Here is a 21,979-nt window from a genome sequence, read left to right on the forward strand (position 1 = left end):
TATATATATATATATATATATATATATATATATATATATATATATTACAGACAAAACAGATATGTTATTCAGGCTGTAACTCCAATGTAAAAAATAGAAATGGAGGCTGAGAGTTGCAAATTGATTGTGATTATTCTTTCCAGTCTTGCCAGCTGTAGTTTGAATCAATATTCCTGCACAATTCTCACCAATGCAATCCAGTCACCGGAATCACATCTGACAGAACTAAACCTGACCAACAATAGGATAACAGATAAGGGTATATCTAGCTTGTTTGGTGGATTAACCAGCAGATATTGCAAAATATTGATACTAAGGTGAGTTTTGAATGAATGGATAATGTGAAATGCAAAATGCAATAAAGAAAAATAGACTAAATGTCATTCTAATGCTATCTGGACAGTAGGCTAGGCTACCTAGGTCTGAACTAGATAGACCTGGTAGAAACAAGGCCGTTAACATTTTCCATCTTGAAACAAATGTACTATTTGCTTAAGTTTCACCATTCACATTCAAATCAAGCTATCATCACTCTAAACAAGTACCTTGGAAATCCAGAGTTATCGCGAGAGCACAATGGAATTGTCTCTGCGAGACACTCTGGCAAAGAGCAATGATGCACGTTACTTTTACCCCAACATTCCGGGGAACCAGCTAAATTGATGAAGACAGCGCTGCAACATTGGAGGACAGTACACATTGGTCGTAGTGTTATCCGATTGCGTACAGGGAGATTTTAAAATGCATGCTTGTTGCCGCCCCTCGAGTTGGGCCATTACACTGCTCTTTGCCAGACCCTTAATCTTTCTAGATTATCAGGGTCTGGATTTTCCAGGCTACTAAACAAGTAAAATAAGCTTTTTCTCTTCTGAAATAAATATTTGGATCTGTGAGAATGGTGAAACTTCAGCATGTAGCCAAGCATGTAATCATTAGTCATTACAAAAAGTTCTGTAATGGTTGCCTGTCTCTTTCTCCAAATGTGTGATTGTGAGTGAGGATAATCAGGATAAAACATCTGTAAACAATCTACAATCTCATTAAAAAACAGTACACCCCCTATTTCTAATCGTCTAAACTTAAATGTGTTTATCATGTCTGCTTTCTTTTAAGACTGGCTGCCTGTGATCTCACCCATAACTGCTGCCATACACTGTCATCTGTACTCCAGCACAAAAACTCAAGCCTAAAGGAACTTGACCTGAGTTTCAATCATCTAACAGATTCTGGAATACAGTTAATGTGTGCTGGATTAGTATTTTCAGGTTGTAAACTGGAGACATTGAGGTTAGAGTGGTCAAACTTGAAACACTCAGACTTTAGTTTGTAATCTTCTCATATTATGTCTTACATGGTTAACGCTTTAGAATAACATGTGCTTATTAGTAGGGCTGTCAAAATAACTGATTAATTTTGATTAATTAATTTGTGAAAAAATAACTGATTAAAAAAATTAGTGCAGATTAATCGATTCTGTATGACCTTTGACCCCGAGCCGTTCTAGTAAAAATTAGACTGTAAAATGAAGGAGAGAGAAGAAAACGTGCTGCCTGGATCATTGATTGGAACATTTACTTTTTAAAAACGGCCTGATGGTCGTTATTCATAAAAAATAAAGTGTTGAAAATAAAGTCCTCTGCAATGTCTGCAGCAAGGAATTTGCATATCACCGGAGTTCATCAACTCTATAGTCGCACATCAATGCAAAGAAAATCCCCGAAGCACTTTTGAATTTATTTCCTCAGCATATTAGGTCATATCATAGATTAGTATGGCAATTATTTGAACAGTGAAAATAATAATAATAAAGAGTTTTTGAACTTTAATGTCACTAATGCTGATTATTCAATGATTCATTTGAATTTAAATATTTAAAATACTTTCACAGCAAAAAAAATATATATGCGATTAATTTAGATTAATTAATCACAGAGTACATGTATGTAATTAATTAGATTTTTTTTTTTTAATCGATTGACAGCCCTACTTATTGGGTATTAGCAGTGCATAATAAAAAGTTAACAATTAATTACTAACAGTAAGTTAACTGTTCTTATCCTTTAATAACATGCAGCTTGTAAGTGTTAATAAGCAGCCTTTTAAGTTACACAAACATATTAACAGTTAACATGCAGCTTGTAAGTGTTAAGAAGCAGCTTGTTAGTGCTTGTTAATGGTGTATAAGACAAAGAGATGGATAATACACTTATAAGACCTAAAGCGTTACCCTTATAGGATATATTTAAGGCAAAGCAAAGCCGAATTATACATACTAAGGTCATGTAAATATGTATATGCATTATTATTTAGCTCTTCTGTCTATGGTAAAACAGCATATTCAGACACCTAAAACTATGCTTTATGAAAAGGCTCTCTGAAATGCATACATTTGAAAATACCTTGTTTGCTTTGTAGTGTAAATGCAGAGTTTCAGATATAATGAAGAGCAGTTGCCATAATACATATAAAATTGAGAGTTCCTTCTATAGCGAATTCGTTCGTAGTGTGGACACAAAACTTTTGGGGGAAAAAGTCAATGATATAATAAAATGGACGGAGATCATTTTCACCACAATTATATTTACCTATCTTACTATCGACAGAGCCTAAAGTTATCTCCTAATTTGTCTGCAGACTCAAATGCTGTGATCTCACGGAAGAATCATGTAAAATCCTGGGCTGGGCAGTAAACACAAACCTTAAGATGCTGGATCTCACCAACAATGAAGTTGGAGACTGTGGAGCAAAATCCTTGTCTTTGGGATTGAAGCACCCATGCTGCAAACTGGAAAATTTGATGTAAGTGGTTAGAATCCATATCATTTCAAACTGAAACCAGAATGCTTAAACTCTATTGATAATATGTTCTTCTGTAACACTATCTGCTGTTTGCTGGCATTTCTACAAATTCAGATAAAAAAAAAAAACACTCACAGGAGGAAATTCAGCCAATTCAATATATTGTTGCTTTTTATGCCATGATCAGGCATATGGGATCTCTCTCTATAGTCTTTCAGGTTGTCTCATAACAGAGATCGGATGTGACCATTTGACATCAGCTTTAGACTCAAACCCTTTAAGCCTGAGAGAGTTGGATCTCAGCTACAATCATCCTGGTGTGTCGGGAGTCAAGAAACTCACAAGCATGTTGAAGAATACAGACTACAAACTGGAGAAACTCAAGTATGTAATTGAATGTAGTGTTTGTGTGCAGTTTTCATACTCGGTACACATGAATTCTTTTCTTTGGTCATGTGTACAGTACTTGTGGTCTTGTGACTTGTAATGCATGTCTGTATATGTGTGTTGCCAATTCTTACTTACAGCACAGAGCACAATTCAGCGCGTTGGTTAAAGCCAGGACTGCAGAAATGTAAGAACTAAAACAATACATAACCCCTAAGTATTTCATAACAATATTCACACATATGATTAAATTTGAGAATATATCTTGTCCTTGCCTTAACCTTCCTCATGTTTGCAGATACCTGTGAGCTCACACTAGACCCAGACACTGCAAGCCCACACCTTTTGTTTTCTGAGGGGAACAGGAAGGTGACATATGTGTTTGAGAAACAGCCCTACTCAGACAATATGAAGAGATTTGACAGCAGGGCTCAGGTCTTGTGCAGTGAGAGGTTGACAACACGTTGTTATTGGGAAGCAGACTTTTTTGGAAGGGTATATATAGCAGTGGCTTATAACAGCATCAAGAGGAGAGGTAGGGAAGAAAGTCTTTTTGGATCCGATGACAAGTCCTGGCGCATGTCTGTAAATCTGGAATCTTCCTGGTCTGCTTTCTGGCATAATAAGAAGATGAGACACGTTACATATCAATTGAATGAAAACCGATTAGGAGTGTACCTGGACTGGCCGGCTGGCACTTTGTCCTTTTACAGCGTCTCCTTGAACACTCTCAAACTCCTGAACATGTACCACTCCACATTCACTGAGCCCCTACATGCAGCATTTGGGGTTTACAATAATGGAAATAGGGAGTCATCAATTTCTCTTTGCGGTGTACCCAACAGGATACAGACTACATATAATGATGGAGGGTAATGAAGCATTTTTTTTCTTGAGCCCAAAGCACTAACCAGTAGGCCACGGATGCCCCATGTTCAAGAAGGACAGTTTGTTCAGGCTGAGAAGGTGTTGTTTTGTTGCACCATTTTTCTACTTGAGTTTGTTGTGGTAGTTTCTCTGTGTTTATTGATTGCGTTCATTTAATTTGTTTTGCCCCTCATACCTTATGTCAGAATTGTATATGAATTTGTCTACCACAATCTATCACTAAGTTTGATGGCTGCTTGTTGACATAATATGCTCTTTCTACCATAATAAAACTAAACAAATATATTTTTTCTCTTTTAGGATGGAGATTTCAGCTGATGAAATTCTCTGTCTGAATCATAGACCAACAAACTGCTGCAAATCATGTGAGAACATCAAAGACACTTCACACTGGATCCTCATGGAACCCTCTGTTTCCATGGAGACAGGAGTCCCTGTGTATAAACACAGCTCTCCCCCAGGAAGGTTTGAGTGCACAGTGTCCGGTTTGCGCTGGGTGTGCGCGGTTGAAGTCACTTTAGAGTATTGCTTTAGCGACCCTGATATCTTTAGAGCAGAGCTTGCCATGTTACGGTACACACCAATTGGTCCCTTGATGGACATCAAAGTGCTGTCAGGTGAACTGTTGGAGGCTCATCTGCCCCATTTTGCCTGCCTGGAAGGTTCCTATACCTCTGTCAGAGAGGCCGTGAGAGTTCTGCATGGGGACGACAGCGGTGTAACTCTAAAAACTTGTGAGCTGACTCGCTTCCATACAAAGCTCCTTAAGCCCTCCTTCTCACTGACAGGAGCCATTTTGAAAAAATGCTTCCGAATTAAAACCCACTTGGATGTGCTAATCTACCGGACCAGAGTGACGCCCCTGGTTCTCCTTGCATATGTCGTGCCGCGGGATGCTTCCATGATTCAGGCTGTTGAAAAGGATTTACCGAGAACTCAAGATGCAAAGGAGATCAAAACACATCGCCCAGACATGTCCATTCAGATGAACACTAAGTTTAGACTAAACATATCCCCTTGTCATGCTAGGATCTCTCCATCGGAGATCACCTTTAAATACATCAGACCTCCTGACTTATTTCGGGTGGTCATTGACAATGCAGAGGACTCCTTTGATTTGGAGATACTCAGTGAGGGGAAGTCCATATGGAGAGCGACATTGGAACGTTTTGAATATGGTGAGACTGGAGAAATGGCACACAGTCATGAAATGCCCTCAGCAGAAGCACACAGACATTCTCGAGAAGAGAGAGAGAGAGAGGTGGCTAACACAAGCAGAGAGGAGGCTTACACAAGCAGTTCTGCCAGGAACAATGAAGTAGGAGGGATAATGGCCACCATGTCACACAAAGGTAACCTTTTTAACCACTGTCTGTATATATATATATATATATATATATATATATATATATATATATATAATATACAACCCCAAAACAGAAAAAGTTGGGACGTTGTGTGAAATGTGAATCTCTTAAACTCATATGTAGTTGCAAAAAGGACACAGACAACATATCAAATGTTGAAAATGACAAATTTGACTATTTCATGGAAAATATATGTTAATTTTGAATTTGATATGTTTAACATGTTTAAAAAAAAGTTGGGATGGGAATATCAAAACGTTGAAAAGTTATATGATAAAGAAAACAAAAGGAGGAATTAGGGTAACTGCCAACACGATTGGGCATAAAAAAGAGCATCCCTCTTAGAAGTAAAGATGTAGGGGTATTCATCACTCTGTGTAAATCTGTGTGCACAAATAATGAAATAATGCCATTTTAATGCTACTTAACATGAAATTGTGAAGTATTTAGGGAGTTCATCATCTACATGACATAGTAGGCTATCTATCTATAAAGCGTCTGTGTGTCCTAATGTCTGTGGCACGCATATCTCGCTGACCGTTTGTCAGACTGACCTAAGAATTCGTATGTGGCTCGCGCGTGGCACAAAGGTGTGCGATCTCGATTTTGAAGATTTTTGAATGCATATTTCAAAATATTCTTATTTAGGTAGGACGTTTATCGCTGCACTGCACTGTTTCCAAGGGGACCAGTTTCAGGGGAGCTCCACCCATGTCTATTGTGTGGCTAGGTCTCACTTTGATGATAGTCAGTCACCGAGAAACACAGTTTGGATTCCAGCGGCTGAGTAATCTCACCTCATCTGCGAATTTGAGTAGCAGAAGTGTAGTGGTCTGCATTAGCATGGTAAACGGAGATTTAGCATGCTAGGATATTTAGCTTATTCACATGTTGCATTACTATGTAATTCAGGGATGTCTTTCATGTTGCTTAACGTAATGCCCATACTCATTTGATATGAGATACTTACATGCAATATTGCTTGGCATAATGCCCATACTCATTTGATACGAGATACTTACATGCTATATAGTATAATTTGTCTTCTCTATCATCAAGTTATTCAATAGGCTTAACATAAAGAATTAACTCAAGAATTAACTCAGGCGTATGTCATTTTAATCTGTAAAAATGTCACATGCAGCCATTCTTAAATTCTACTCACTGCACATGTATTATAATGTATTATAATATCATATTCATTATTGACTGCTTAGCTGGAATGTTTCCCTATCATCCTATTTTTTAAAGCAGGCCTACCTGCGGGCATGTAATTGGGCATGTAAAAGGGTTTTCTACAGGAATAGCATGTTTGAACAGGCACTGCACTAATTATTAAAACATCAGAAATCTTAGCAAACAAGGAAGAGAGATGAAAAACACATTGTATGGCCGTGGTTTTTTGGACCTCAGATGGCACTGCATCAACACCAGACCTGTTTCCCGACCTGTCATTGTATGGGCTCAGGAAAACCTCTAATAACCACAGTGTGATACTCAGTTCGAAAACTGCAGCCAAACTGATATTGAGACATGATACAGAAAATACAGTCTTATCTGGGCCTGAGCTTGCTTAAAATGGACTGAGGTAACATGGAAAAAGGTCCTGTGGTTAGACCAATCAAAGTTTGCCATTCTTTTTGGAAATCATGGACTCATCTGGGCTAAAGAGGAGAGGGCCTATCCATGTATCCAACCTATCCAACTTGTTTTATTGCTCAGTTCAAAACCCAACATCTATGACGGTTTGGAGAAGCATTAGTGCCTACAGCATGGGCATCTTGTACATTTGGCAAAGCACAATCAATTCTGAATGATGTATACAGGTTTTGAGCAATATATATCGGTACTGCCATCTAGGAAATGTCTATTTCAGGAAAGCAATGCCAAAATGAATCCTGCACATATTTAAATAGTATTTGTCGATAGAGGAAGAGTCCAGGTGGACTGTCTGCAGTCCAGATTTGTCAAATTAGGTTCATAATGGAAAAACATGACTAAGAATACCCCATACTGTTGTGCAATGTATATCCTATATCGGGAAGGGACAACATTTTGTTTGCAAAACTCTAGAAAATGGTCTCCTCAGTTCCTAAACATTAACAGAATTTTGTTAAATGAAGAGGTGAAGCAGCACAGTGGTAAACATGCTTCCATCCTAACTTTTTTTGAAACATGTTGCTGGCATCAAATTCAAAATTAACATGTATTTTCCATGAAATAGTCCAATGATTCATTTTCAACATTTGATATGTTGTCTATGTCCTTTTTGCTGCTAAATAGGTATACGAGACTTGTTCTGTATATTATCACATTCTGTTTTTATTAGCATTTTACACAATGTCCCAACTTTTTCTGTTATATATATATATATATATATATATATATATATATATATATATATATATATATATATATATATATATATATATATATATATATGTGTGTGTGTGTGTGTGTGTGTGTGTGTGTGTGTGTGTGTGTGTGTGTAACATTTGAAATAACAATAAATCCATTACATTTTGTTTGTTTGTTTTACCTAATTTAACTGTGTTGAGGTGAGTCAAAACTCCGGGCAGAGCATATATATATCAGCAGCAGTAGAGACACTGTTTTAAAATCCTGAGCCTTGGTTATCTCTTCCTAGATCGACTGTTCTGTATTCGGCCTGATCTCATCGAGAGGACATCAGAACCTACACTGAAAGGTCTGGTTCTGAGGCTTGAATCCCATCAGCCTCCTGTGTTGAACAGGATGGAAGCACAAGTCATCCTGCAGAGGACCAGCGTGCTACATGAGCAGGTGACCTCCCTCATCGACATGGTGCTTAAAAAGGGAGACACTGCGTGTGGCATCATGCTCTCCCTCCTTAAAGAACTGGACTATTACTTTTATCAAGACCTTATCAAGAAAACACTGAACCTTTCTTAAGACGGTTAGGATGAAACCTTCTCATATTGTCAGTGGGGCATTTGTGTGGTGCGTTGGTGAGGACTATGACATTTGAAAAACTGTTAAATGGTCATGATGTCATCATCATTATACTCCATGTCAGTCATGAGAAGAGGACTGATACACATAATGCACCTCCATTCTATTCTATTGGTCTCTAATTTAATCCAAATTAATTATGTAAACCATTATCTTTCCTGGAATGCTACTAATCAGTACTCTGACATTTTGAAAAATGTTATAAACAATGTGATAGAGGCCAAGGCCAATATTTGGGCCAAAGCAGCCAAATGGTCACACCCCATCTCAAACAAAGAACATTCCTCACAGAACAGGGTGCCAGGCACCAAATATCTGTAAATGTATGTTGTGAATATAACATTCACGTTTGGTCTTGAATTGATACTTGTAATGTGGGTACCAGGCTGATAATGGTTTCATTATAATCTGATGTATCTGTGCATAGTTGTAGACTAAAAACTACACTATTAATCTTTAGGTGTTAGATTAAAGGTTTAAGTTCGGTGTGATATTGACCTAAAGTGTGTTGAAACATGATACCGAGTGTGAACTTTTGTCTCATAGCCCATCTCGGCCTGTCCCCTTGCATTCCGAAATCCGGCTATAGTTAGCCGATGCTACCAACACAAGTTCTTTCAATGGGATTGCCTCGGGCATCGGGCTAGCCATGCAAATAAATCACTATTTTACACCATTTACGAGGCTCAAAGTAGCTCCACACTTAATTGGTAGACTTCTGAGGGCCCTGACATTTAAAACGAGACATTGAGAAATTTGAAAAAGCATTGGTAGTTTATTTAAAAGAAGATTTATACAGACTGTACCTTCACAAAATTCTCCGGGCGCTGCCATTTGACATCTCACGTGTCACAGGAAGTTGGCTGACCTTCAGTTTGTTGTAAATGCATCACCTGCAGGTGAGAGTGGAGGCTACATCATATCATGGCTTCACTGTACAGATGTATACATTACAATATGACTGATCAGAAAGTATCAGAAGATGGATAGACATTTAATGTAGTAGACTATTGATGTAAATATAATAAAAATAACTAACCTGTTGTGGAGAAAGAATTTTATACCACTGGTATTGTTATAAACATTTGACAATAACCTCTACCATCATCAAACATGTTCTGCCTTTTTTAAAAATTTGATAATGCATGGCGATGTCCACCTCACTGAGATCACAGAATTCATAGTTTAGCATACAACCCAGACTCTTGTTTGTATGTATGTACAGTTAAGAACAAAATTATTCATACCCCTGGCAAATATTGATTTAATGTTGATTTTCTGCCACATGCCACTGCCACATGCCAATAGGTTGTAAGACAATGTGGTAGAAACATGGAATCAATGTGTAGGGGGGTGGGTGTTTTATTTTAGGCGTTGACACTTATCACGTCATAGCACTTTGCAAAGGGCTACTAAAAGAAGTCTGCACACTTCCAAGATATCATGTGAAAAGTAAAGAATAATCTTCATTAGACATGTGATTTGCACACTTTGTGACTGAGACTACGTTTACCTTTCATCATGAGTAGAATAACAACCAGAGATGGGAGACAAGTTAATATCACCAATAAACACAACAGATGGCAAGAAATCAACAAATGACATAAAATACCACAAATGGCTGAACGCCACATAAGTACAATGAATGTACATAATGTCAAATCAGTTAAAACAAATATGTATCTTTAGTATTGAAGAGCAAACTTTGTCATAAAACAGCAAAAATAGTCTTATAAGTTAAAGCATGAGATTTGGGATACTAAATTTACCGTGTTGGTGTTGCTGATGTATGCTGTTCATGTCCACGTATCGCGCGCTGAATGCAGAGGGAAGGAGGAAACTGAGGCCTTTATACACATCGTGGCTTGTGGTCAGTGCTAGGTGTCAAGTACACAGGAAAGGCCGATGAGACTTCACACAAAGATAGAGTTGAGCTCTGCCTTCATTATAACAAAGACCAAAGACTTTTGTCACAGACCAAAGGATATTTGCCATACACCCAATTTTCCTACCAATGTATTACATGCGCAGCAAATTCATGAGGAGGGTGGGGAATGTCAAAACACAAAACACTCTCATACACACATACACACACATACAGTATATTCAAACACACACATACACACACACAAACACACACGCGTGCACACACACACACACACACACACACACACACACACACATATACAAACACACATATACTCTGTATCTTTCCTTTACACACACACACACACCACAAACACAACAAGGCCGGATTAAGCACCATTAAGGCCATTGGGGTCAGTCCGTGCGCTGTGCAGTGCTCAAGATGACATTGGGACATTGAAGGCCATTGAACGTTAGAGTGTGCACAGCACAAGGTGACTGAAAGACCATGTGTGCTTCTAGTGCGACTGGCTTCTTTCTCTTTGTATGTCGTATCACTGTATAAGCCACACAAGTGATGATTGCAGTCTAACAGTCTAACTAACAGTATTGACACACACACACACACACACACATTACAGTAACCATAGTAGCACTGAATGTGTTTGTCAACAGTATTTTCTGCAAATGTTTGATTTTTTAAAAAAGAAAATTCCGAGTAATGGCGTGACATACAGTAACACAGCACACAAAAGTGTGAATGACCTCAATTCATCTCTCAGCCATGGCGTCTATGACGAAGTGGAGGGGGGTGGGAAAATGTGTGACCTGTGTGGTTGGTGACATCTTTCTTTAATTTTTCAGCTACAAGTGAACACTTTTTCAAAAGTTATATATACATACAATACAATGTGCACTGCATTCAGCTCATAATATCATAATGTTCTTATGGCAAAGGTCAGAATTCATTCAGCAAGGCACATTCCACATACCTTACTGTATCTGATATAAATCGATACCATTTTATTGATAACAACTGTAATTTAATACTAGCCTGGAAAATCCAGACTCTGGTAATCTAGAAAGATTAAGGGTCTGGCCACGAAAAATGTAATGGCCCAACTCAAGGGGCGGCACCAAGCATGCATTTGAAAATCTCACCGCACGCAATTGGATAACACTACAATCAATGTTTACTGGCCTCTAACGTTACAGCACTGTCGTCATCAGTTTAGCTCACCTCTGACCCCATATATCAGATACGCCGATTTGATTGGTTCCACGAGATGCAAGGGGGAAAAGTAACGTGCACAACAGGTGGCCATGTTGTGCAATTACACGTTACATCCTCATATCTCAATGGCTCTTCGGAGACACAACTTGCAGTAAGACCTGGGTACACTGGTTACACCAGCGTACAATCACTCTGCACAAGCACAAATAAGAGATGTCAGATCAACTGTAAATGTAGGCATCATTGCTGAGATCCTGAGCAAATCTGTTAAAAAATGCTGTATTTTGCCCATTTGAGTGAGCTCTCGATTTTGTGATTGCTGAGTGAGGTGTCTGTGAAATTAACCTTAGATCTTCAATGTCGTTGCTGATAGGGCCGTAGCCAAGACTGTTTTATAGGAGAGGTCAGCTGGGTAGAGACTTTTTATTGGGGTGGCACTTGGGAACCAATACTACTATATGAAAACTATGTCAAATCTTTCAAAGATTAGGACAGCCTATTTTACAGTAAATAACACCAAAAGACTATGTAAAGCCAACACTGATGCACAGGTTCATTCACAAATGACCTGAACACGCTATTTTTTAACCTGACCGCTACCCATGAGCATTAAAGAGAAATGTATGCCTGGCCCGTACTTTTGCATATTCAAGTATATTGTGGCCTGTGTTAAGGATGGCCGCGTTTTGGCAGCGTAGCCTTATTTAAATCATTCACAACTTCTGCCAGTTAAATAGGTGTAGCAGACTTTAGTCCAACAAATGGTTGGGTGTATGGCAGTTTAGCCTACAGATAGATTGTATTCGGGATTATGAAATACACTGGAAACAAGTAGTGTCAGCTTATTTTACTCAAGATATCAATAGCCTATTAAAGTAAGCTTCAGTACTACTAGATGCATAGTTTACCACTGAATCATGATAAAAAGCCCACTATGTTAAATGTGTGATTATATTAAATCACGAAAGCCCACTATGTTAAATATGTGATTATATTGGATAACTGTATGTCATTATTAATGATTAGCCATAGGAGGACTTCAAATCAAATAATAATCATATATCCCCACCCACCCACTCATCTCCTTGACACCTGACGAAGACCTCTGGTCGAAACGTTGTTAATAAACCACTCTGGGAGCTTATAGAACAGTGTGCGGGTATCTTCTTATTTTTCAAAAAAATAAAAAATACCATGTGTTGGCACAAAACACACCTTTCATTCATTTTAATCCTGAAATTGCCATTTCATTTTAAATCTACACCATTTCAACACATTATATTAACAATATTGTATGCATAATGCTGGAGCACACTAGGACATTCTGTAATATGTTACAACAGTGGCGTTGAAGAAAGCAGATAAATAATATGTTAATGTAAATGTAAATGCTTATTTAGCAGAGGAAATACTTCAAATATGCCATCAAGCCAAGTAACATACTACCAACAAAACTCCACAGTTTTAACATCATAATAGCTGGCCTAGTTGCAGGGACGTGTGGTCGGAGGAGTCAGTGCCTACCCTGTTATTTATGCTAATCCAGAGAACTATTAAAATCCATTGTGGATAACAGACATTCATATTAATATTAATGCATATGTTCTTAATTTGGTATTATTGTGCATATGTGACACTGTTCTTTTTAAAACTCTTTTCCGTTAAACATAAAGCCAACGACTCATCAAATGTGTTTGTTTTCAATGGCAGGAAAGGCTCTGCTTTTCCCTTCATTGACTTAACGTTGAGTGAATTCTGGTCTTTGCACATGCGACTCAATAGTGCTGAACTCAACAAGGGACCAAAGGCACATTTTCCATTAATAGGTCTATTCTATAAAAAATACATGATGATAATACACCTTACTTCATAAGTCTTACTCAAAGAACAATAATGAACACAACAAATATTGTATGCAAATATTAAATCTAATATTGATCCTAAACATTAACCTGGTTATCACATGTTTATACAACATGTGATTAGCATAGGCTAACAAAGCTGTCAACTAAAAAAAAAAGGTGTGTAAAACTTAGGCCCTAAAATAATTGACTTTACAGAATAAAACGGCTACTCTTATTTTTGTATTTTCACACACACACACACACACACACACACACACACACACACACACACATTTCTGTAACATCATCCTGTTTTCGTGATGTCATCCAAGGTCTCATAGATTCCAGTGGCTGGCTCATTACTGTAGTCATTTGAGGTATTCCTGGCTTTCTGTATAGAAGGAAACAAGACAAGTACATACATAAGCAGCCTTTCATGCAGACTTCTGCTTCTTTGTACGAATTAAGATAAATAATCTGCCTTGCTCAAATTGCTTATTTCCATCAGTTATTTATTTTGTACGTTTGCATCCAATGCCTCATGTTTTCAGTAAAATACTTGTTGCCCCTTGATAGTTGAGCATAAGTGTCAGATCTGACTGGAGCATGGAAATGCAGGAATACTTACCTCGAGTGTCTCATACTCGGAACTCTGGGATTTGAAGGCCAGTGCTGTGTAGATGCTATCTGTTGGGTTGAGACCTCTCTCCTAGAGACATTACAGATAGTGTAGTAGGTGACAGGAGACGTACTTTTGTGACACCTTTTCACTAGCTGACTAACTGTGCAGCATCCAAACCTTGTTAATCACTATAGGCTTGAACCACATTCACTTCCACACATGCTGTCATGGGGAGATGCTTACCGTTACATCCTCATAGTCTGAACTAGTTGGCTTTAACTCCATATTAGAGTAGGTGTTCTCACTCTGACCAGGGTCTCCAGCCTAGAGATATAGACAGAGAGAGAGAGAGAGAGAGACAAACAAACAAAGAAAAGTTCAGACAGATAGATAATGTAGGTAGATAGACATGATACTCAAAAGTAGACAGTTGTTTAAAAAAAAACATCCGATCGGGAGTGTGCTTTCAGTGAAACTCAATGGAACTGTTGGCATCCATCACCTCAAGAGTTCCATCCTCTAGCATTCTATGTCTCCTACAGAAAAAAAGAAAGAAAGAAAGAAATATATAGAAAACTATTATTTTACCACTGTATAAAGACTAAAGCTGTATGATTATCACAAAGTATCACAAAATAATCAGCGGAAGTTGTTTGTTGTTGTCTGATTTATAAACACCATGACTGTAAATAATGCAATGTAATAGAATAAGTAAAAAAAAGAATGTAATCTAACCTTTTGATTCCACAAATCACGCCAATCCCAACAAAGAAAGCCACCAAAATCGCAGCTACACTGACCATAACCACTGGCAATGGAGGATCTGCTTTACCTGAAATATAACAGTACAGTACTGTATACTATGCAGTATGATGAATTACAAAAGATTCCCCAGTGACTTTATTCTTTTTTTGTGTTTAATTTTAAAGTACATCCTCTTAGAGTCTACACCGGGTGCGTTAATTTTTTATTTTTTTACTTTTGTGCTGTTATCATGTCTGGTGTAGCTAGTTCCATTTATCATAGTGGAAGCTAATTGTTGCAGCAGACGCAACGTGAATGGAACGTTTCAGTTACGTGCCCTGTTAAAGTGGATGTGTTGTGAGTAGCCTATGTGAAAGAGGAAAGACAACAGAGGGCAAGAAAACAAAAGATCTAAGGTATGTTCAACTGCCATTTGATGCTAATGCTGAAAACCCTTTACCTTGCAGCGTAACTAAGAGTGTAGGTGATCTCCCACTTCCAACTGTGTTCTTTGCCTCACAGTAGTACTGTCCTCCATCCTCAGATCTGATGTTAGTGATGCTGTACTGCTGTCCTGATCCTACTGGAGTGGACTCATTCACCTTAAACCAGGTGTAGCTCTCCACTGGTGGGTTGGCAACACTGCTGCAGGTCAGAGTCACTGATGCTGCCCCTAGTGGTTCCCCCAACATAATGGCTGTTGTATTCTTGGGAGAATCTGTGAAAGACATGTTTAAGATACAGTAAGAAAATATGTAACAAAGGATGAGAATATTTTTCTATTTTTTTTCTAAATTGATTAAAATGGAAGTGATCATGTCATACTAGTATTTTATAATCTATATTATTCTAATATATTAGCCTAACGTTGTCATAGTCAAATTCTAGTCAGAATATGAGTCTAATACTGCTCCATTGGGACGTAATTATGGGGCGTGTTTCAACCGATACAGGGGGGGAATGCCTCTGCACTCAATTGGAAACAAAATAGCTTACCGTGAGATGTAGGAAGAACACACAAACCATCCTTATCCACAAATGTCAACATTGTTTTCTGGTCTTTTGTAAAAGTTATTGTGCCGTCAATATCTCCTACAACACTCGTTAGCAAAATATAAGAGATAGGCTACGTAGCAGGGTAGGCTATTAGGAAAAACTGATATGTTCCCTCCGTTGTTAAAAATAATTCCGTTAAAACACCGATATGCTACAAACATGTTATAAACTGCTGGGGAAGGCTGTCGCAAATCCCTCGAACAGGTGATCAATCAGAGATTTGAAACGAATGAGGGACATGTCACAATACAACATGCTGTTTTCCCTTGATGAAAGTGAAACCATGAATTTTCCCACATCTCAACTTTTTGGCCAAAGTTTTCAGAAATAATCATTTTCAGTGATAAAACCTCATTGAAACAATACGCATTTTTCCATATGGGGTCTTAGAAGTCATCTGTCTCCTTCTAGCCACAGCGTTTTTGTTGTTTACCTGTCCATCGTAAAGCCCGATTTGATTGGTTCGAACAGCTCTGGTTCGAGCATATTTGCTCCACAATGAAGCAATGCCAGACCGAACTTCCCAACCTCAAATGTTGTGGGCGGGGCTAAGTTTGGCTGGCACCCAGGCTATATATATATATTAATCTAAATTAAATAAATATGAAGCTTCTTTTCCTGAGGACAGTTTGGATTTGGAACCTAATATGTAAGAATGTTCAGTATCTAAATAAGCAGCACTCACACTGGACCAAGACCTCTACGGCAGGCGAGTGAAGCTCCTGCTGTCCAGCCAAAGCACAGGAGTATCTGCCCTTGTCCTCCGCCATCACTGGGTCCAGAACCAGCTGTCGTCGGTGGTTCTGATCCGAGAGGAGACGGCTGTCTTTGGACCACTCGAAGAAGGCCAGGCTACTGGTCACAGGACAGGTGGTGTCACAGGTGAGCTCCAACCGCTCCCCCTCTTTCACCTGCCCAGGTGGCAACTTCACCTGCACCTGCTGTTTACCTGGATATGACGAGAACGTATAATAGTATTGATGAACCATTTTCCAGCACTTACATGCACCTTTGGGTCCCTGCCGACAACCCTAAACTCTAAATATATTTTGCAGCAAATGTATACTAACTTAAAGTAAAATGCAGTGTGTGTTATTTACTTATTGTGTCTAAGGGCCCTATTTTCACAAACCGGTGCCTGTTGGAAAGCGGATTATTATCCCAGCGCAAAATTTATTCCTATCTTGCACCTTTTTTTAGGCAACGCGCCGAGCAGTGTGGCAATTAACGAACTAACGAATTTTGTCTAAAAATCGCTAAAACGCATTACGCCACTGACCAAGAGAAACTTGGTCAGAAGTCCATGGCGAGTTTTTAAGAGCGCATTATCAACAGTGATATGGGCGGGTGCACAACGCATCCTGTTTCTCTCATCCACAAACACACCAGCGCACATCCATGCAAAACATTACACAGGATTACAATGGGAAACATTGATATAATACATCTCACAATGAGTAGTTATTCATCATCATTTGCAAATTGGTAATGATGGATAAAAGTGATTAGGTGAGAGGCGAAAGGCAAATATGAAGCAAAGATGAAGACGCACTTTCACGAGATGTAAGCAGCAACTCCTCCAGTTGCTGCTACTGGAGGAAACTGGAATCCATGCATTTCCACTGAATTATTTTTGTAATCTGATCCCTTATCATACCTGTTCATTCTTACTCGTTGCTCGACTTATCGTGACTAAATTCAAGATGGCTGCAAACGCTAAACTTTGTTTAAGATACTGTCTGTATAAATCGTCTTGTAAGTAAACCACCAGTGCTTTTTCAAAGTTCTCAATGTCTCGTTTTAAATGTCAGGGCCCTCGGAAGTCTACCAATGAAGTGTGGAGATACATTGAGCCTCGTAAATGGGTGTAAAACAGTGATTTATTTGCATGGCTAGCCCGATGCCGAAGCACCACTATTGAAAAAGCTGTTGGTAGCATCGGCTAACTAGCGCCAGATTTTGGAGTGCAGGGGACAAGCCGAGATGGGCTATGAGACATACGTTCACACTCGGTATCATGTTTCAATACACTTTAGGTCAATATCACACCGGAATTCTCCTTTAATCTCTCTAGATTACCAGGGTCTTGATTTTCCAGGCTAGGTAAGTGCTGCTTTTTCCAGGCGATGTTTTTGATGGTAACCCATTGTCAGTCAATAGTGAAAGTAATTAACTGTGTATAACTGTTTTGTTGTTGACTGTCACCATGGTGAAGTTAGTTTCACTTTGCCAATGAGTTCAAATAATAGACGAGTGCAAATGTGTATAGGCTATACTCTGCTAGGTTTTAGTAAAGCATATTATATAACAGTTTTATATAATAATCAATTATAAGGTGGACTACTCACATGACACAGTAAGCCTGATAGGGTGAGAGGGCGTGGCCTCATGACCTCATGACCTTTGACCTGGCAGGTGTAATTGCCCGTGTCGTTCATGCGTGCGGGGTCAATCAGCAGCAGGTTGGTTCGCTCCAGGCTGGCGAGTATGTGACCATCCTTCATCCAGACGTAGGTGGGGGCTTCACTCAGGATGCAGGAGCCGCAGTAGAGGTCCACCTCCTCCCCCTCCGTCACCTCCGGCCTCACCTCCACCACCAGGTCTGAAGGGCAATACACACACAATGTCTCATTTACTGACAGGGAGTGCAAATGAAACATGTTAACACACCTGTGACTGAGAGGGTAAATTAAACATGTTAACACACACCTGTGACTGAGAGGGTAAATTAAACATGTTAACACACCTGTGACTGAGAGGGTAAACCCGGATGCGCTGCTCAGTTTCTTTCCGGAATTATCCGTCTCAAAGCTGAACCAGTAGGTTCCAGAGTCACCCAAACGGAGATCGTTGATTCTCACAGTGCAACTCTGGGTCCCGTCGCCTAAGTATTCGACACGGTCCCTCATCACGTGGTCTTGGAAGATGTCATGTGTCACTTTGTCCAGCGATTGAGCTTTAAACCAATGGGTGGCTGTGACCTTATGACCTTTTGGGTAGCTGTAGCTGCAGACGATGCTCACTGACGACCCCTCCAGTGTGCATGTCTTCATGGTCTGATATTTCACATTAGAACCAGCAGCTGAAACCAGCACATTTTAGAGTTGAGTACAACCCAAAGCACTCCAAACACACACACACACACACACACACACACAGTAAGAGCACAGGCAAGTTCACATGGTACAAAATTGAAAGCAGCTAGCATTGTATTTTTTGTTTGTGTTAGACTTTTGGAGACACTACAATCAAATTTAAGGGTGAAGTTTAAACATTTTGAATTTTTTTTTCTGCCTGCTAAAATATAAAGACATCCAAGCATTTCATTACCAATGGTGGTTTTGAGAAGGACTGTTAGAACCAGACAGCTCGACCACAGGAACATAGAAATGAGTTCCTAGTGGGGAGAAGAACTGTACACTTAAAGAAGGATTTTAAGAAAAAAATATATTTAGTCAAAATATGTTGTTTGTGTTTGGGGGGAAGAGGGTTTATTGGTGTATAGGCTTCTGCATAAGATGTTAAAACCTCAAATAGCTTGACAGGCAGAAGTTGACAGAAAAAAGTGTGAACTATGCTCTTCCCCTAAAAACATGAAAAATATATTTTCATTCTGTTGATCTCAGTGAAAAAATAATTATATCATAGCAGAGGCTAAAGGGAAGGGGAAAAGAGATGCTATTTCCTTCACTGAAAACTGAATGTAGAGATGTAGAAATAATCTACTTGCGGAACATTATTTACCAAAGATGGGGTGACAGTAAAGCAACAGCTTTTATGGGCTGATCAAATTCAACACCTGTTACAGCTATACAAAAGCATGTGGAGACAGTCATCCACACAACCCAGGAAATACTAGCAACACTAGCCACACTGTCGGCCCACGGGGCCTACAAATATACATTAGCTATGGATAGTCAGTTAAATATCGGTTGCATATTGCTTGGTAACACAAAACATAAATTGAGCTAATCTGAAGGTCAAACACTAATATGCAAACAATGATCTATCACTCAGTGTCCTTCACCATAACAGGCCTTGTGATTTGCTGATGACCCTTAGTGTTAAAGTGCAACACTAGCCCAGTGTTTTATAAATGACTCTATCAGAGTTTCCAAAATTGCATTTCCCAGAATGTCACATGTTCTTAAAGACATGACATCTCTCTGTAATTTAATCCTAAAAAATACATCAGTAAACAATAAAATAAGTATTAACAAAGTGCTGCCTTTTTCTCTCATCTTTTAATTAGTTTCCATAAACTGACACCCAGTGTCCCTCACCATGGCTGAGCCTTGTGATTCGCTGATGATCTTGGCTGATGAGATGGGTGTTGGTCTCTCTACTCCGCAGCACAGAGTGGCAGGTTAACCGTTTAGAACAGAGCAGCAGCGCTGCATCACCTGTGACATTTACAAGAAAATGGCGTGCTCAGAAATGTTCTCATGGTTTAACAGTAAAAAAGAGGAAGAAAATGTGTGACTGAGACGTTAGTGACTTAGACGTGTGCGTGCGAGTGTGTGTGTGTGTGTGCGTGGGCTCTAAGAGGAAGTCTCAAACTTGCACCACAAGCTTAGAGCTAACATTAGCATGTATAAGAACTAGGACACCACTGCCTGGGAATGGTTTGGCAGTAATAAAGTTCCCCATGTTCACGGATGCATACACATGACCTTTTTGTATGTGCACATACACACACACATACACACACACACAACACACACGTACACATGAACAAACTGCTTATTTAAGTCTGTTAATTAGTGTTTAATTAGGCTCATGAATCACCGCCAGTATGTATATATGCTTTATAGACTCAACTTCATATGTTTGTTGTTGGTCCAACACATGACTCAAAAGGACATATAGCGTTGTTATACGGTAACTGGCTATCATGTTAATTGGCTGGACGGCTGACTTTGCCTCTGGAGTTAACATAACCACCCCTTTCTTTAGCAGATGTCTTCAGCCCATGGTTCAGCCTCTGATATCTGGTCACTGATTTGTCTGTTTAACTCCACTTCAAATTGAAATGTTTGTGATGGTCCACTTTGTTGTTTAATAAAGGTTAGGTTGTCTGTAGTAGGCTACATGTACTGGACCATGAATATACCGCCTGGTGATCGACATGCTAAGGGACGGCCACGAGTGTCGCAGCACCCAGAAGAGGCTATCGACAGCCCAGGGGCTCAGTTTGTCCGGCTGCAGTGGAACTGTTGTTTTTTTTTGTTGTTCTAGATGGCACTGAAACTGTACTGCAAGGAGACTGGAGCTAAACGAGAGCACAACCTGCGAGTTCAGGTGTTTGGTGAGGGGTGGACTGTGGCTGTCAAAGGCCAGTTGGTGATGGGGCGCGACACGGAGCTGCTGGAGCAACCTGAGACTGGTCGCTGAGTTGGAGCTGGGGGAATGCGTCGCAAGGGCCATGCGACTGTCAGGGTCGCCCAGGAGAGGGCTGGATTCCCATGCATTCTAGTAGCTCCCGCTGTGTGGATACTCTATTTAGCATGGTCAGTAGTCCGCAGACTAAGTGGACTGAGGTAATGAACTCCGACGCTTATGGCAGTGGCTAAGCTGTGGAATCAATCAGTGCCTGGGGCTGCTATCTAGGGTTGCCACATGCACTGGATTTCTGTTTTGAGTGACTGTCCTGGATAATTAAAAATATTTCCCGGGACACGAATTGTCCCGGTTTTAGGTGAAAATTAACTTCTGATTATAATTTCTGCTAGTTTCAAACAGTTTTGTTCTTGGCTGTGTTTATCGTACATTAAATCCCGTTAGCCTAAGCCTACGTACACAGAAAAGGCATACTTTTTGTTGACTGGCAGCACAAACAGAGTTCAGAGTTTACATTATTGCCTAGCAACTGCTGCGCAACCACAGACCCAGACCCCACTTTGTAGTTATACCAAAGTCCTTTTAGGCAAGTCCCTCCACTCGGCGGCCATATGGCAACGCTTTTTGGGCACTCGTCAGGCATCCATCTCGGCAGAAATGCGCGTGCACAAGGCTTCACGACACCAATTTTGCTCCAGCGGCGAGATCACAAAGCATAGAGCTAATAATAAAATGGAGAAGCAGCAGGGGACTCCAACATTGTTCCAACTGTGCATTGCACAGCATTGCAACTCCAGCATGACGTAAGGGGCAGTTAGGAGGGTTTTGTTCCCTACGAACA

At 39.6% G+C, this 21,979-nt stretch overlaps 2 protein-coding genes and 1 long non-coding RNA gene across 6 annotated transcripts in view; 1 reads left to right on the forward strand and 2 right to left on the reverse strand.

Annotated features, from left to right (window-relative positions):
- LOC121719390 (NACHT, LRR and PYD domains-containing protein 12-like) overlaps window positions 1-21,979 on the forward strand; it is a 705,660-nt gene that overhangs the window by 9,318 nt on the left and 674,363 nt on the right. Inside the window, exons 6-13 of the mRNA XM_042104937.1 lie at window positions 144-317; window positions 1,114-1,287; window positions 2,635-2,799; window positions 3,010-3,183; window positions 3,327-3,373; window positions 3,485-4,058; window positions 4,375-5,426; window positions 8,089-8,354. Coding sequence (XP_041960871.1) covers window positions 144-317; window positions 1,114-1,287; window positions 2,635-2,799; window positions 3,010-3,183; window positions 3,327-3,373; window positions 3,485-4,058; window positions 4,375-5,426; window positions 8,089-8,354 — 2,626 coding nt within the window. The remainder of the gene's footprint in view (window positions 1-143; window positions 318-1,113; window positions 1,288-2,634; window positions 2,800-3,009; window positions 3,184-3,326; window positions 3,374-3,484; window positions 4,059-4,374; window positions 5,427-8,088; window positions 8,355-21,979) is intronic.
- On the reverse strand, window positions 9,065-13,910 carry LOC121719715. Its single transcript, XR_006034331.1, has 3 exons — window positions 13,900-13,910; window positions 11,349-11,352; window positions 9,065-9,250 (listed from the first exon to the last, which is right to left on the reverse strand). It is a non-coding gene; the product is annotated as an uncharacterized LOC121719715 (long non-coding RNA).
- On the reverse strand, window positions 16,619-20,194 carry LOC121719607 (sialic acid-binding Ig-like lectin 12). 4 transcript variants are annotated; one of them, XM_042105382.1, is made up of 6 exons: window positions 20,082-20,194; window positions 19,598-19,688; window positions 19,129-19,195; window positions 18,545-18,877; window positions 18,147-18,400; window positions 16,619-16,747 (listed from the first exon to the last, which is right to left on the reverse strand). In XM_042105382.1, exons 3-6 carry the CDS (start codon window positions 19,181-19,183, stop codon window positions 16,727-16,729), a joined length of 663 nt encoding a protein of 220 aa, XP_041961316.1. In that variant the 5' UTR covers window positions 19,184-19,195; window positions 19,598-19,688; window positions 20,082-20,194; the 3' UTR covers window positions 16,619-16,726. The 4 variants fall into 4 exon arrangements, with proteins under 4 accessions (XP_041961316.1, XP_041961315.1, XP_041961314.1 ...); XM_042105381.1 differs by having other exon boundaries at window positions 18,545-18,880; XM_042105380.1 differs by lacking the exon at window positions 19,598-19,688.

The sequence above is a fragment of the Alosa sapidissima genome, chromosome 9, assembly GCF_018492685.1.
Source record: "Alosa sapidissima isolate fAloSap1 chromosome 9, fAloSap1.pri, whole genome shotgun sequence".
NCBI classification, from domain to species: domain Eukaryota; kingdom Metazoa; phylum Chordata; class Actinopteri; order Clupeiformes; family Clupeidae; genus Alosa; species Alosa sapidissima.

Excerpts from the sequence above, each read along its gene's own strand:
- LOC121719607 (XM_042105379.1), bottom strand. Across the intron at positions 18,881-19,128 it reads CCTTCTCAAAACCACCATTG|CTGCTGGTTCTAATGTGAAA; the intron begins GTAATGAAATGC and ends TGCTGGTTTCAG. Across the intron at positions 16,748-18,146 it reads TATCAGGCTTACTGTGTCAT|GTAAACAGCAGGTGCAGGTG; the intron begins GTGAGTAGTCCA and ends CGTCATATCCAG.